The sequence below is a fragment of the Xiphias gladius genome, chromosome 19 (genome assembly GCF_016859285.1).
Source record: "Xiphias gladius isolate SHS-SW01 ecotype Sanya breed wild chromosome 19, ASM1685928v1, whole genome shotgun sequence".
NCBI lineage: Eukaryota > Metazoa > Chordata > Actinopteri > Istiophoriformes > Xiphiidae > Xiphias > Xiphias gladius.
In genome coordinates this window covers 30,001,244-30,018,044 of record NC_053418.1, presented here as the reverse complement: position 1 = coordinate 30,018,044, position 16,801 = coordinate 30,001,244, and the positions used below count along the sequence as shown (strand labels likewise).

The 16,801-nt window shown below is 36.5% G+C and overlaps 1 protein-coding gene across 1 annotated transcript in view; it reads left to right on the top strand.

Annotated features, from left to right (window-relative positions):
- Positions 1–16,801, top strand: part of apba1a (amyloid beta (A4) precursor protein-binding, family A, member 1a) — a 71,311-nt gene that overhangs the window by 31,435 nt on the left and 23,075 nt on the right. Inside the window, exons 3-5 of the mRNA XM_040156234.1 lie at positions 4,236–4,334; positions 4,461–4,500; positions 10,699–10,844. Coding sequence (XP_040012168.1) covers positions 4,236–4,334; positions 4,461–4,500; positions 10,699–10,844 — 285 coding nt within the window. The remainder of the gene's footprint in view (positions 1–4,235; positions 4,335–4,460; positions 4,501–10,698; positions 10,845–16,801) is intronic.

Sequence of the window (16,801 nt, the reverse complement as noted above, 5' to 3'; positions counted from 1 at the left end):
ATGTGAATCGGATTTTAATGAGTGTTCATGTGCCCAGAGGATGATCTAATATGAGGGAGATTTTTTTTCTTTTTTTTTTTGAATCAATCTTACCGGCGCTAGTACTGATACTCAAAACAGGAGTTAGTATTATTTGTGTCAAAATGTTTTGTGAAACTATCAACCCACCCCTCAAGAAAACACAGCTGTCATACTATAAAATATGTCTATATAGGAGAAGTTAGAACAAATACTGTCCCTTAATGAACACTTATAATGTCCTTATAGCTGTTTACAACGACATTGTAGTCTGTTATAAACCATTCATTACATGTTTGTATAATGCTCATAGATGCTAAGTAGGGGGACTTAAAGTAAAGTGTTACCTATGAAATTTGTCCACAGACAAATATACAAGTCAACATAAAGTACTGTGCAAACTGTTTAGGCACTTTAAACATAATCCCATCAGGGAGGCATTGGCTCGTTCCCAAATTCATTCTGCAGCAGGACAACGAGCCCAAACATACAGCCAGAGTCATAAAGAACTATCTTCAGAGACAAGAAGAACAAGGAGTCCTGTGACAGTTGGTCTTCCCCCCACAGAGTACTGATCTCAAAATTATGGAGTCAGTCTGGGATTATATGAAGAGACAGAAGTCACTGAGACAGCCTAAATCCACAGAAGAACTGTGTTAAGTTCTCCAAGATGCTTGGAACAACCTACCTACCAAGAACCTGATAAACTGTGAGCAGATGTACCGATGAGAACTGGTGCTGTTTTAAAGAAAATATTGATTTGATTTGGATTTTTTCTCTTTACTTTACAATTTGGATGAAGTTCACTGATAAATAAAAACTATTTATGGCATTATTTTTGAAAACATGCTCATTTACCTTTAGCACCTAAAACATTTTCACAGTGCTGTATATGAAGTTTATAAATGAAGCTTCCAATAATAAATGGACAATTAATTATTATTTATTTGGGTTTAATTTGATCAATTCTTTCAAGGAAATCCAATGGCTGCTTTAAAACTAACACAACTAACTTAGTTCTAATTAAAAACTGTTTCAGACTGTTCTCTATTTTCCCTGTCATTAGAATCAAACATCAAACATATAGTACATGGTTGTTTACAGTAACTTAACAAATTATATATGAGTGCAATTTGTTATCTGGAGACAGAGTTGTGATGTTGAGATAATGTGTTAGAAACCAGGGCCACTCTTGAATCCTGTTGATTGTTGATTACCTCACTAACATTAATCTGTTTACTGACATTATTTCCTCAGGCAAGATATCAACAGGCCCTTAAAGACTTAATTCACCAAAATTTCAAAACCATTCACTCACTTGTGTGAAAAAGAGAAAAAGATCTTTGCACCCAACGTGTACTTCAGGGCTGGAGATGCTGTCAGCTACAAGATAAACACATAATCAGAAAAAAAAACAAACCACAAGTGCTTGTGGTCTAGAGACCGCATACATTTCCCATGACTTTTTTTTTCTCTATTATTATTATTCCCAATGTGTATTGCTCTATGGTATTTTTTATATTGTTTTTTAATGACATTTGTAGCTTTATTAATTGTCTGAGATGGCCAAGCCTGTTTTGCACACCCTCACTGTATGTCATGGCTAATCACTACACAAACTGTTTGTAGCCTTTGACCCACTTTACATTTTCATGAGCCTGATGTCAGTGGTAATATATGACCCCTGATTACATACAAACATTTGAGGTTAGTTATTTCTGAATTTCTCACTTCCCCTAGGGGTACCTATCTTTGAAGATAGTTTTATTTATCTGCCCAGGTTTGAAAATATCTTCTGCTTGACGACACTGTTTCTGGAAAGACCTGATACTGTCCTGAGCAGCACGTTTCTTTTCACCTCTGTCGTATTAGGATGCAGAAATGTCTGAGACAGATATCTCAAAACCTGGATTACTAAAACCAGAGCTATCTGTATGGAGAGATGCCACTACAGTGAAGTGAAAAATTTGCTTTTTAAACCAACGTTTTAAATGGTATGCAAAAGTCATAAAAAAAATATTAAAAAGCATGGACCTGAACATCAAAGATAAGGTAGACTAAAACAAAATGTAAGTACTGTCCCAGCCAACTGTACCAGATATGAAATATAGAATTTGTGGGAGCTGTAGCCTACAAGATGTTTCCTGCTTGTCTATGTTTCTGTGTTATGTCATATGCTGCCCTCTCTCCCATACAGAGGCGATATGTTGTGATGTTTTGCTTTGATTTGTCCAGTCAGTGTGTCAGTGGATCCTTTCAGCTCACCGAACCAGCTAATGCTCTTGATGATGGCTGTGTACCATATCTCAGCTGATTTGATTGATCTTGTCTTTCTGCCCTCTGTTGGTGTTATATAGACTCTAAGGTGTCTTTCACACCTTCACTGAGTTTGATGAACAATTTTTAACCTTTGTGCTGAGTTCAGATCAATTAGGCAAAGGTGACAGTCTCCTTTAGGCTTTCCAAAATGCCATAAATGCTGTGTTCCAAATTATTATACAAGTGATATATGAGCAGGATTTCACTAAAATAAACATTTAGTTTTTAATTTTTTAATGAAAGTTTTTGTTTTTTTTATTTCTCAGCTTTTAAGATAAAATATACGTAAGAGATTTAAGCCTTTTAGAACTGGTATCAATCTCAGACAGTGCTGTTAATTAGCTTTCCAAGTGATCTCAATTAAAGGGAAACCTACTTAAAGAGGTTCTTCCACATTATTAAGCAAGTCACAGCTGTCATGCAGTATGGGGATTAAGAATGATCTTTATCAAGATGAAAAGTAAAAAATACTGCAATGTCTTGCAGAAGGCATGAAAATAATTGGTATTCTGCATAAACTTGAGAGATCATTCAACTGTGAAAAGATTTGTGAAAGTTTCAGAGCACAGATGACTTTGGTAAGATAAAGGCTTATTAAAGAAAGTTTCCATCAGGCAAATTAATAGTATTAAAAGGGCAGCTATAAAAAGCCACTGTTGAGCACTAAACAGGTATTTAAACAGCTGGTGTCTCTGGACCCCCAAGAACCTCTTGATGTAGGATCCCCCAGAGCCTAGTAGTCGTGCATGAAGCTGTATTTCGGCCATCCCTAATCATAACTCACAAAGAGAAACGTTTGTATTGAGCTCAGCTAATTTTCAAACTGTTTTATTCACCAATGAACTGATGAATGGCCACACTGTCCCAACAAGACTACGACATAAGCAAGGAGGTGGCGAAGTGATCGGGGCTGAAATATTGGGAAGTGGTAGGTCCCTTTAGGGTCTCTGACCTCAACATAATATGATATATGGAGATATATGGAGTTCCTAACTGACCTGCCATGGTATAAAAAGAAGATTCTTGCCCTCCAGAGTACTTCATCTTCATGCAGGTAATCCCAAAGGGTAGAAAACACCACTGACTACTTGGTTGCTATGAACATAAAAGGAGAAAAAAATCCTGGTGGGGCCACCATCCTCCCCTGATTTCAATCCTACTGAGAACCTGTGGAACATCGTTAATAGGCAAATCTATAATGGTGGGTGGTGGCACACCTTGAAAACAGCAGCTCTGGGAGGCAATACTGGCAGCTTCTTCATTTAAGTTACTTATCGCTCTTTGATCATCTTTGGCAGCTGCTAATGCCCTTAGCTTATCCGCTAACCATGCCTGCATGGGTCATGTTGTGCTCTGCGGCTCTTTGCTGACCTGTAACTTCACAGAAGTAAAGTATTTCAGTATCAGGCTGTAAGATAACATGGTCTCCTGAGGTCCTGTTAAAATGCAGATTGATCTGTAGTGTCTTCTGGATCAAAGTTGTTCACTGTAACACAGTAATTTCTGTAGACCTCCATTCAAACGGTGGTGTAGATCATGTTTGTTGTGATCATGTACAGATGTAGAGAAGCTACTCTTTGATGTTGTTTCAAAACATGCTCTCTCAGACTTAGAGTTTCCTTAATGGAATACTCATTCTCAAACTCTCACACACCAAGTTGTAGTCACACAATTTGATATCATATTTGTAGAGACCATTCTTGACAAACCTAATGTTTAACCTCAACAGCATGCCAGAGAAAATTTACCAGAGTTTCATTTGGTACATTCATTTGGTCTTCATTTGGTAAAACATGGTACATTTGTTGTTTGTTAAAAGTGGTGCCTGGGTTTGAGTTAAATGTAAATCACAGATTTTGTTCTGCTTTTTTTCCCAACTTGTTATTCTTTTCCGGCAGTCTCCTGGTTCAAGCTCGCCCTCTCCTCCAGGAGCAGAATCATCCTACAGACATCTGCTGCAGGATGAGAGCTTTGATTCTTCTCCCTCCAGTAAAGATGTGTGTTAAATATTTTACTATTCATTAAATACTCACTGCACTTTGTCTCATTTTCACTTTATGCACATCAAGTTGAAGTAATGTTTGAAAAAAACTCCTAAAATTCTCCTATCTTTTTATTCATAGTCCACGAAAACCCTTGCATCCTTCCCCACATATGTAGAAGGTGAGTGCTTCATCCTCTGGTGCAGAGGTATTTCAAACTGTGAAGGGAGAGTTGAAGGGGAGGCAGGAAGGGAGAAACTGTGTGAGGCGAAAGGGACAGATGCATGCTGGTATTCTAAATAAATTGATCATTTAAAGTCATTTATTGTAGTTTGGCTGCTGATTTGGCTGCTCACCAACATGGTCAGTAGCAGGAGCAGTGGCTGTGACACACAGCTCATAGAAGAGATTAGCACACTTAAGGTGTTTCCTCTCATCATAACAAGAAGATCAAAGACAAGCTGACTGCCAGTCTGCTGGTGATTGTGACACAAACAAACCTTAATATTAGTTTATCAGACTGAAGTGCTACAACTTAACTAAGAGAAACTTGAGTGAGAGAGTGGTAGAAAAGAAAAAAGATAACTTAACCAAAGAAATTCTGCTAAACGAACTGAGCTCTGCTCAAAAACTTTGGTGAAAATATGGAAGGCAGGTTGGTAATTGTTGAAATATAGAAAGAAATCAGAGAATTCCATTTGGAAACTTCAGGAAACTTTAAAATTAAGAAGGAAATAAATTAACTAGAAGAAGAGGTTGGGGAATTGGAAAAAAAATGCATGCAGCAGAATCAATGATTGCGGAAAATGAAGATCATGAAATTATTATTAGTACGCTGCTGATCCAAACTCTGCAGCGGCAGAGGCAATTGAGTGTATGTAGAGGAGCTGAATGTTGCATATTATTAGTTTTGAAAATATACATATCACTATGTGACAAGTATTGCCCCAGACTGCTGTGTGATAGGAAACAAAATTATGATAAGAAGCCTTGGATAACAAAAGGGTTATAAAAAACCTAACAAAAGAATAAGAAAAAAATCATTTATACAGAGATTTCATGAAATAGAAGTATGTCCCTGAAATGAAATACAAGACATTTAAAATAAGTTGATGGTGAAAATGAGACGAGCTAAGCTCCCTGTCCACTACTTCTCTACATTATTTTGTTAATGATGATGTTACTGAAAAACATTGTAAAGGCTATTGTAAAGAAAAGCAAGAAAATATTAGCTGACTGTGATGAGACTGATAGGAGTAGAGTAAAAAAGACTATTGGCTGCCTTATTGAAAATCTTATCTACATTTGTAGGTCACCCTGCTTTATAAAAATGGAAATAAGAGTGTACTAATTATATTACTATATTACATTATATAGTGTAGTATTTTATTATTATAGTATATATTAATTATACTATACATTATTATATTACTTTCACAATTGTGAAAGGTCATTGAAAAGTTGTTTGTTTCCAAATTAGAAGAAGAAAAGCTGAAAAAAAATCGCACAATTGTGATTTTCAGTTTGATCAGGCATTTGTTAAGTTAGGACATGTTGTTTGTACGATAGATATTATGCTAAAACATTTATTGTCACTATGTCCTCAGTTTTAAACAGATTTCAAAACTTTTTACACCATTTCGGTTGTAGATTCAAATAAAATCTGTGATGCAATTTTGGTAGCATTTGAACAAATACTTAAAGGGGTTTTCAGAGTTAATTGATAATGCAAATTTTGAAAAAAACATAGTGATGAACTTCCTAATTGACCATTGGTTGCAGTGAAGCAAAGTTTCATTACATATTGCAAGAGGAATGAAGTTTCTACAGCTCTCTGGTGATTTTTGACAGTTTTTTGGCATTCTGAGTGCCATATTGCTAAAAGTTGTTTATAAACCTTGTTTATAATTCAATCAAATTTCACATGTTGACTGAGACATGATCAGAGATTGTGTCATATTAATTTCAGAAAAAGTGCATTCAATTATGAGATATTACATTTTTTTAAAAAGTTTCCCCCTAGTGTCCCAAGATTGTTTAGTAAAACGAGTTAGGTTCCAAACAGCTACATCAAATTTGTTTATGATAGCTTGCAACATTTTTTGATTTATGAGCATATATGTGAAATTGACCTTAAAGACATAATGTTGGAAATGTAGAACTTTTGAGTGCGTGCGTGCGTGCGTGTGTGTGTGTGTGTGTGTGTGTGTGTGTGTTTGTGTGTGTGTGCATTTGATTCCCTGCTCTGGTGCATTCATAGACTTTCTGGTAGCAGGAGAGAGGAAAGTGTGTTCACTAACTGAAAGCTCATTTCAAGTGCACTCACCTTTTTCGTCACAAATATATATATTTTTTATCCTACTTTGTTCATAGCAAAAATATACCTGTCATGAATACTCGAAATTTAGCCAATTGACGTGGTTTGAGCATCTGATTAAGATGTCTACTGGGCGCCTTCCACTGGAGTTTTCCAGACATGTGCAGTTGGTAGGAGATCCCGGGGTACACCCAGAGCAAGCTGGAAAGATCATATATCTATTCTGGCCTGGGAACGCCCCTACGAGTAGGTGGAAATTGTTGCTGGGGAGAGGGACGTCTGGGCTTCCTTGCTTAACCTGTTGCCAACATGACCCAACTTTGGATATGCGGTAGAAAATGAATGGATGGATAAATACTAGTTTGATAAGGCCCAGGTAATGATAGGTGGTAAAATGAATGATGATGATGAAAAGAGGGAAATAAGGTGGTAATGGTTGATCTATATGCTGATAATAATAAGATAATAATAACATAAAATCATCTTAGTTTCAAACTTCACAATTCTTAGGATAATATAAGTGTAATATGTTTACATTCATAAGAAATTTGCCATAGAGTTTCTACTTCATGCACTTTCCTATGTGGAAACACAGTTGCTAGTTTAAGTACAATAACCACAAATCAGAGCTGGAAACACACACGCACACGCGCACACACACACACAAACACACACACACCTACACACACGCGCACACACACACAATCACAAAGGTTTAAAAGTAATGAACATTTTTGGGGTTGCCAGATTGTAAATCTTGCATTCTCTTGGTGATGTTTATCATCCTGCAGTATGAGAATGGATTGTCTAATTTGGCACTAACTGTAGGGAAAATAGAGCCAAAGGTCTGAGGTAGTTATTTTAACATTTTTTTGAGTTGTTGAGTTTCTAAGCAGTTGTTGATTTCCAGGGGAATTTCCATTAGAAAACTGCTACATCAATTTAAATTTAAATTAAATGTATCTTCATTATTTTTTTATAATTGGAAATGTTATTTTTCATATATGTCTGTCTGTTAGAATACATTAAATAAAGTGCTTACTTCATCTGGAAGAGCCTCCAGAGGACTGCCACTTACCTCATGGAAGAGAGCTCCAGAGAATCTAGACCAAAATTAATTTATTAAAACGTTTTACCATTTAAAGTGGAGACTTTAAATTAGGATTATTATGAGATCTCGTTATAAATATTTTATTCACTCTCATCATTGCAGATGACTCACCAACCACTGTGGATAACTTATAAGAAGGTCAGAAGTCCATGCCCCTTGTTTAATGGTTAACATTCATAATTGTAGTATGGAGGGCTTATTGGAGATTTACACTTGAAAGCAATCAAGCCAACTCATTTTAAATGGCACTTTTCAGACAATGTAACTGAAGTGTTCAAACCACAAAATATTTGGTTATAACATCAAGAAAAAGATGTTTTAAAAAATGACTGATTTGGAATCACAGTGAATTTGAGGAGGCTGTTTTGGTGTTGAGGAGCAACAAGAGCAAAATTCATTGTCTCCCTTATTAAAGACATATTAATATTTCTAACTGCAGTCTTGATAACTTGTTAAAGGATATTTCCGGTTTATTTCAACTCGGTACCAGCTTGGTATGAACTCATGCAAAACTTTTATTGGGGCAATTAGCACAATTGTCCTACTGCTTTCCAAATAAACGTTTCAAACTTTTGTCTCTGAGTCTGACCCAAAGTAAAAACAGAAGGTAGCCACGAGGGACAGCCATTATGGCTAACTTATAGGGATCTACATCCAGGTCCAACCTGCCAGCTGACGTAATCACACAGCATTTTACATGTTGTAAATATAAAAACTGACTGTCTTCGGTCTCCAGGGGAACCATGTTGATTTTTTGCTGCAAAATCATTCCATTTACTTACACTGCTGGAATTACAATAATCCGTGGAGACATCTATTTTTTCAAGTCTGGATTTTTAAGCAGTCAGCTGGTTACCGAGGTATGTTGTCTTTCTGGACGGTCCTGTTGCCTTCTGCCTGTTTGTCTTAGCTCCTAGTCTTTTTACTCTGGTTCGGATAAATACAGTCAAATACTGTAATGAAATGACTTGTCTTCATAATAATTCACAGCATAATTTTCCTGTGCATTTAGCTTTTTGAGTTTCCTCAGAGGACAGTATAACAGCAGTGAAAGTCGGACTCACACATCTAAACAAACTGGCATGTACGGATGAATATGCAGGGTGAATAGGTCAGCCAGCAGGTTGCCCTGGATGTTTGGGTAAGACTCAGAGACGGTTCAAACGTTTCTTTGGAAAACTGTCGGGCACTCATGCTGGCTGCCCTAATAGAGAGAGATGTGGGACACGCACATTCGATTAATAATATTTATAAACTGCATTAAGATCCAAATAGAATCTCACAGTTAAAGTTTTTTTTTTTTTTTTTTTTTAAATTAAAGCACAGCACATTAATTTAAGACAGTCACTATTTAAGCAGTATTCATATTATATAGTGGTACCCCTTCATGCTATAATTTGTCCTGTTATCACAACTTACCTATGTTATATCAAGAAATACTTTTTGTTATCACAATAAAAGTTGATATTTGTTAGACACTTTCATATATTGTTATAACTGAAGATTCATAACTTAAATAGATAAGATTGCAACCTATGGAGCCTATTGTTAAAAGTGTGTTTTTGTGTGTGTGTGTGTGTGTGTATGTGTTTGTGTGTGTGGAGAAATCCAATAATTACCCATAAATGAAACAAAAAAAAGAAGACAAAAAAGCACTTCACATCAAATCAAATTAAATAAAATGCAGTTTGTTTTGAAATATCAGGAGTAAAACCAATGGCTGTATTGTACAATTTTTATTGTATGATATTTATTTTTGTACAACAAATTAACCTAATTTCTAATCCAATCATTAACATCCCCATTTAGTAGATTATATCTATTGTGTCCTTCCATTTAACCAATTTGTGGTGCAGATAGTTTCAGCTAGATTTTTGGCATCTGTTTCAGTGCTGCTGCTTGTAAAATTCTAAAGAGGTAACTCTCAGTGGGTTGAGGGAGCAAATGAGGTGTTCTACCCAGTGGTAATTGATGGTATACAATATTTTAGTATCTGGACAGTCAAATACAGTGGCATGAAAAATTTGGGCATCCCTGGTCAAAATTTCCGTTATTATGAAATAGTAGAAGAGAGTAGAGTAGAAGATGAATTGATCTAAAAAAGGCATAAAGTTGCAGGTGAAACATTCTTTTCAACATTTTAAGCAAGATGAGTCTATTATTTTTGTTTTGTACAATTTTACAATAAAAAAGAGGAAAGGCGCACCTTACAAAAGTTTGGGCACCCCGGGAGATTTGAGCTCTCAGATAACTTTTACCAAGGTCTCAGACCTTAATTAGCGTGTTAGGGCTCTGGCTTGTTCATAATCATCATTAGGAAAGGCCAAGAGGTGCAAATTTCAAAGCTTTACAAATACTCTGACTTCTCAAACCTTTTCCCAACAGTCAGAAGCCATGGACTCCTCTAAGCAGCTGCTTAGCACTCTGAAAATTAAAATAACTGATGCCCACAAAGCAGGAGAAGGCTATTAGAAGATAGCAAATCAGGTAGCCGTTTCCTCAGTTCATAATGTAATTAAGAAATAGCAGTTAACAGGAACGGTGGAGGTCATGTTGAGGTCTGCAAGACCAAGAAAACTTTCAGAGAGAACTGCTCATAGGACTGCAGAAGGCAAATCAAAACCCCCATTTGACTGAAAAAGACCTTCAGGAAAATTTGGCAAACTGGAGGAGTGGTGCACTGTATGTAAATATGGCCTTCGTGGAAGAGTCATCTGAAGAAAACCTTTCCTGCGTCCTCACCACTAAATTCCATTTGCAAAGGAACATCTAAACAATCCTGATGCATTTTTCAGTCCACAACTACTGTGGACTGAAATTCGTGAAAAGAACACGTCTCCAACTGTTAGCTCATTCTCCCAACTGGTAACTGAGCCATTGTTAATAAACATATTGATTAGTGCATCTTACTATGTTAATCCCGAAGTGGCGAACCACTCTGCTCCCTCCAGTCCCAGGCCCGTGTGACCCAGAGGACCTGATCGATGGGATCATCTTTGCAGCCAACTACTTGGGCTCCACCCAGCTGCTGTCAGATAAAACACCATCCAAGAACATCCGCATGATGCAGGCACAAGAGGCCGTCAGCCGCATCAAGGTGAAAACACACATAGTACACACTCAGACACACTCGTGTAGTGTACGCACACCCTGGTCTGAAGTTAGTATATTGCACTATGTTTCAAGCTCAGTCAGACTGCCTCTAGTAGACGATACATTATGCAGGCACAATTTGACATCACACTGTACCTCTAGCATTTTCTGTGTTTTCTGTATTTTTATTTCCTAAGACCCTATTTTCACATTACTTTCTTATTTCCCTTCATACATAATTATGACTGAAGTCGTGTTATATGACAACACAACCAGTTCTATCTCTCTCTCTCTCTCTATCAATATATAATATGTACAGTAGTGTGTCTTAACATCCAAAACCATGTCTTTGCCATAAGGATAAAATTGACTGTGTAATGGTAATACATTTAATGTTTTTCAGCTTTCTTTTTATCTCCTGATATTCTACTATTTATCTTACTACTGGTCAGTGGCGTGTCGTCAGGACAAGCAAGGCATCATACTGTACCTCAAGTATTTTTTCTCTTTTTGTATGTTTCATTTTCTGATATCCCTTTTTCCCATTATTTTCTTATTTCTCATCATACCGAATTATGACTGAAGTCATGTTATATGAAAATATAACCAGTTGTACCTTTCTCTCTCTCTATCGATATATAATATGTACAGAAGTCTATCTTAACATCCAAAACCACGTCTTTGCCATTTTGATAAAGCTAATTGTGTAATGATAATACATTTAATGGTTTTCAGCTTTCATTTTATCACCTGATATTCTACTATTTATCTTACTATAGGTCAGTGGCATGCCGTCAGGACAAGCAAGGCAAGTAGCGCTTGACCAGTTAAAGATATCAGTTAGAACGATACAAAGTAGAAGTAATATCTCTCCTTACATGTCAGAACAGAGTTCTGGTCTTCATTCATCTTGTAGGCTATTGTTACTGGAATCTAGGTTGAATACCAGCTGTATCTATCATTTCTGTAATTTTCATGGGCGTGACCGTGTCCCGTTGACAAAGGCGAGGGCTTGTCAAGCGGAGGTGAGAGCAGCACTTTTTGGATGTTTGCGCTTGCACATTGTGGATAATCCTAGGATCTTTGACAGGGGACTAGCTATAGCAACAAGTGTGCTTGTTAAGCTGCCCTTGACTCATCTTCCACTGTTCAGAGATCAACTATGATATTGCACACATTATTATACACATATGCATATATGTGTGGAAAGTGCACTTGTGCGTTAGAAAATTACTTCAACAGTCTTTTCTTCCTAAGTGTGAAAAGGTAGTGGTAGCAAGTAAACGAGCTAAATACATTGTGATTTATCATCTCAAATCGAAGTTGTCTTACTAATCACCTTGGTCAACATGTGTGACATCTTTTCCTCTCTGTTAATCAAGGTGTAGAGTTCTGTGTGTGTGTGTGTATGTGTTTACGTGTTTTGTGTGTTTGTATACTTAATTTTACAGGTTTGTAATATCTTATTAATTTCTTTGAAAAATTGACTGGAAAGAACTACATAATTACATAATAATTATAATAAAATGAGGACAATGTTTTGAGACAGTACACAAAGTAAGTACCACTTACTTAGAATCAGGAAATCAAATAATAGTAACTATGTCCTGAGCTGACTGTAGTGAGTCTGAACCTTTGTTTTCTGTACTCTACCAGACTGTGGTACATCAGTAACACCTTGGTTGGAAAAATACACAGATTCGCTCCAACACCAATTATCATTAGCAAAGAGCAGTGTAGAAAATACAGAGCCTGGCAGGTGAAGAAAAAAATCGTACTCTGAATTAATGATTTGTGCTCTCAAATTAGTAATTCATGTTCTTGATTTAATATTATTTTTGCCATGAGACACCCATGATCACTCTCTTGCCCTCAAACAAAGCCACAAAGTCACTCCTTAATGAAAAATACATAGTTCCCATATAGGTTTACTAGGCTGCCTCTGCATACAGGTCAAGGTCTGAATGTTGGGTTTATAAAAATGTCACCTGATTTCCTTCATTGCTCCCATCATAATTAATTCGGCCACTAGAGGGCACTGTCACTTGTTGATTTTGCTGAAAAGACAGGACCGCTAGATGTCACTTAACAATTGAACTTTACTATGGATCATAATAAGCTGCTGCACAAACTGAAGACAAAACTGAAGGGAGAAAATACATGTTTTATGGACAGTTTAACAGTGCTGCCTCTTTGGGGATCTTATAATGTACATAAACAAAAGTGAACAGAGGCAGGTGCGGTCTATATTTAGTTTTGCTTTATTTTTTTATATATTTGTCTTTTACTACACTCACTGTGAATAAGATTTTTTTCCTCGAAAAAGTCTGTTTACCAGAGCCAAGCCACTGATAAGCTCGGGTTTTAAGCAAATTAATTGTCGTGAAATAATTAGTGAACAGGTGACACCTGGCTATGAAGCTGATTGTAACTTAATTGTCCAATTACTTTTGAGCCTCTGAAAATGAGGGACTATGTACAAAAATGACTGCAATTCCTAAACAGTAAATGCAATATTTTTGTTAAACCCCTTCAATTAAAGCTGAAAGTCTACACTTAAAACACATCTTGATGGCTTTGTTTCAGACCCATTGTGGTGATGTACAGAGGCAAAATTACAAAAATTGTGTCACTGTCCAGATACTTATGGACCTAACTGTATGTATTGAACTCTACCTTCAGACACACACAAATACTATATTTCAACTCTGAGACCAAATTTTATCTTCCAAAAGGAATTATAACATACATTAAAATGCTACAGACAACAGATCCATTGGTAAATTACCAAAAGGCTTTTTGAGATAAAACTAGTCTCCCCAGGGACGAAAGCACACATTGACCAGCTGGTCATCTTGGGAGCTGCACTGCAAGCTGCTGAGATGACCGCCAGTCTGAACCAGCAGGGGGGTCCTCACATCTTCAAAAACATAGGAGCGAAGTGAAAAAATATCAAAATGTGAGAAAGGTTAGGTTAGGTACATGTAGTCTGATGGGCAGGTAAGGTATCTGTAACGTTGCTGTTTATCAAAATCCAGCTTGACCAAAACAGTGAATGTCTGTGAAAGCACCTAGCGACAAATCTAGCAACTTTCTGGACAAAACCTTATAGCTACTTAAAATAATAAAAAAATAAAATAAAATCAAGAAATAAAATAAAATAATATTAAATCAAGAACATGAATTACTAATTTGAGAGCAGCTTAGAAATAGCTCGGAAATGACTGCTGGTTAGCCAGTCTTAATGGGATTTGTTTAAGTCACTATTTCATACTTATGTTGTTGTCTGACAACAGAAACAGTAAAACATGTTAATGAAAACAGCTTTATTGGGAATTTGGCTGTATTCAATGAGTGTATATGTGAGCACAGATGGTAGGAGAGAAGCAAACAGCTAAAGGGGCGTTCCAGCCATATACTAGGTTTTGACCAATTCTTATTCATGAAGTGTGGCTTTATGGTGCAGTTTGTGAACTGAAAGCTTGAAAGTGGGTATCTCATTGCAAAAACAATATTACACTGAGAGCACAATTTAATAATTATTAAATTACGCACACAAACCATTTTTTTTTCTTTTTTCTCTCTATGTACCTCCAAGGTTCACTAATAAATATATAAATATATATATTACTGACAGCTGATTATCATATCAGCTGTCAGTAATTAACAATAATTCTGTAAGTTTAATAAGAAAATTAAACTTCTCTTTTGTCTAATTAAAGTTCTCTCTGCAAGCCGGCATCTGTGTTTGTGAAGGAAGAATTTCACCTCTGTAACACCACTTTACAATCAGAGTGTCATCAAATCAAATTAACATTTCAGTGGATAGTTATAAGTTAATTTGTATGCTTGCCCGTAATTTATACAGAGACAGGATTTACATTTTTGCATGTTCATATGTTGTGTACTGACTTGGGGACTGTTATTTTGATAAAAGGTTGTGGTAATTGGAATTAATAGAACATGTACTAACTGTTCACAGTCTCACATTTTTACCTTTTTCCTATAATAATTATTTTTACATATTACATACAATTACATAGTCCTTTGAACATTTTAAAATTACATATCAGTTGTTTTCAAGGATAATAGTAGGAAACTAAGGACCCGTGAAAGAGTATCCTATTTTTAATAAGAATTAATATATGACATGAATAAAAGGAAATCAAAATAGTAAATGTGAGATTAATGTGGCAACGAGATATCATGAAATAGCAATTGAAATGTAAGAGCTTTAGTGAAAATGCTCAATACACTGACTCTTAAATAAGGATTTTATGAACACAGCTTTTGTATGATACAATATATAAATAAAGATAAGGTGAAAAAGTCCTATGATGAGTGACTTTCAATTGGCTAGTGTAAAAACTGATTCATAAACTAATGTATAATGTTTGTAATGTGTATCCTCATACAGAGTTTGACTTGGTGAATGTCTAAGCATATATACTGTTGTTGGTTATAATGTTCACATGTATCTGACTGTTTCACTCCCCTCACCCCTGTCCTGTCACATGACCAGGGTCCTCCTTTCCTCCTGTCCTCAACCCTTCACCTCCAACCCCCCAACACTTAGCTCACAGTGAAGCAGCATTTTTTAGTCTGTGATAAGAAACCTTCAGCCACACAGCCACACAGACACACACACACACACACACACACACACACACACACACACACACACACACACACACACACACACACACACACACACACACACACACACACACAAGCAAGCATCTATGCACACACAGACACACGTTTGTACTTCTATCTTTGTAAGGGACACTCATTGACATAGTGCATTCCCTAGTCCCTTAATTTTAACCATCTAAATGCCTAACCCCAATCCTTACCCTAACCCTAACCTAAACCTAATTCTAACCTAAACCCTAAAACTAAGTCTTAACCCTCAAACAGCCCTTTGAAGTTGTGAGGACCTGCCAAAATGTCCTTTTTTCCCCTAAATATCCTCACTCCGAGGGCCAAAACTCAAACTGGTCCTCAGAAAGATAGAAGGGGAAGCTGGTTAGCTTTCTTTGACCTGACTTTAGGCAGTCCTGCATTTATCAAGCAGCCCAGAGTTCCAACTGGTCAATAGTTCTCAGAGTGGAACATTTTTGGCCCTACTTTTAGGACAATAGGTAAAAGCTTCTTAACTGGAAATCCAGAGACGTCTGTACCTGTTAGGAGCTTCAAGGAGATGGTATTCAGGCAGATATTAGTGCACATTTGTGGGACAAAAGATATTCATTAATAACTATGAGCTTTCAAAGATTTTGTAAAATTAAATAACTTCTTGACTGACCTTGAGTCGGATGTATAAGTGTGCACATTCTCTCTCCTCATAAACCAAGGTCCATGTAAGCTTATAGTGACAGGGGAAATGTAACTGCAACAAAGATGAGACAATGATGAGATGGTACCATCATTAAACACTGACTGTGATCATATCAACATGCAATATCGTTGATGAAAAAGACAAGACTAATATGTAGTTTAAAAAATAAAAACTTTAAAAAAACCTAACAAAAACAACAATTTTGGTTGAAGAAAAGAGAGGAGATGAAATTACATAGAGCATTTTTTCAAGCAATAACATAATCTAAATGTCCTTCTTTGAATGGCTGTGTTGCACATTTCTCTTCTTGCACACTTGAATCATCTTTCTGGTGATTGTGCACACCAGCAGCGCACCAGCGCACCCATTAACGCACTTCCAACAGTGCTATACTGGACCTAGCTATGCAGATCAGATAACATTCAGTGTAGGGAAAAGAACAAACGGCATTATAAAGGGGTTGATATTAGGACCCACTTCAAATATAATGCCGCTGAGAGAAAAAGTGAGTGTATAGTAACTTATTGTCAGGAGAGAAGTCATGTGGCTACAAAATCACTGGGAAGAAAACCACAAAATTGAAGAGACACCTTAAGGTGCACCAGAAAGAAATTGAGTTA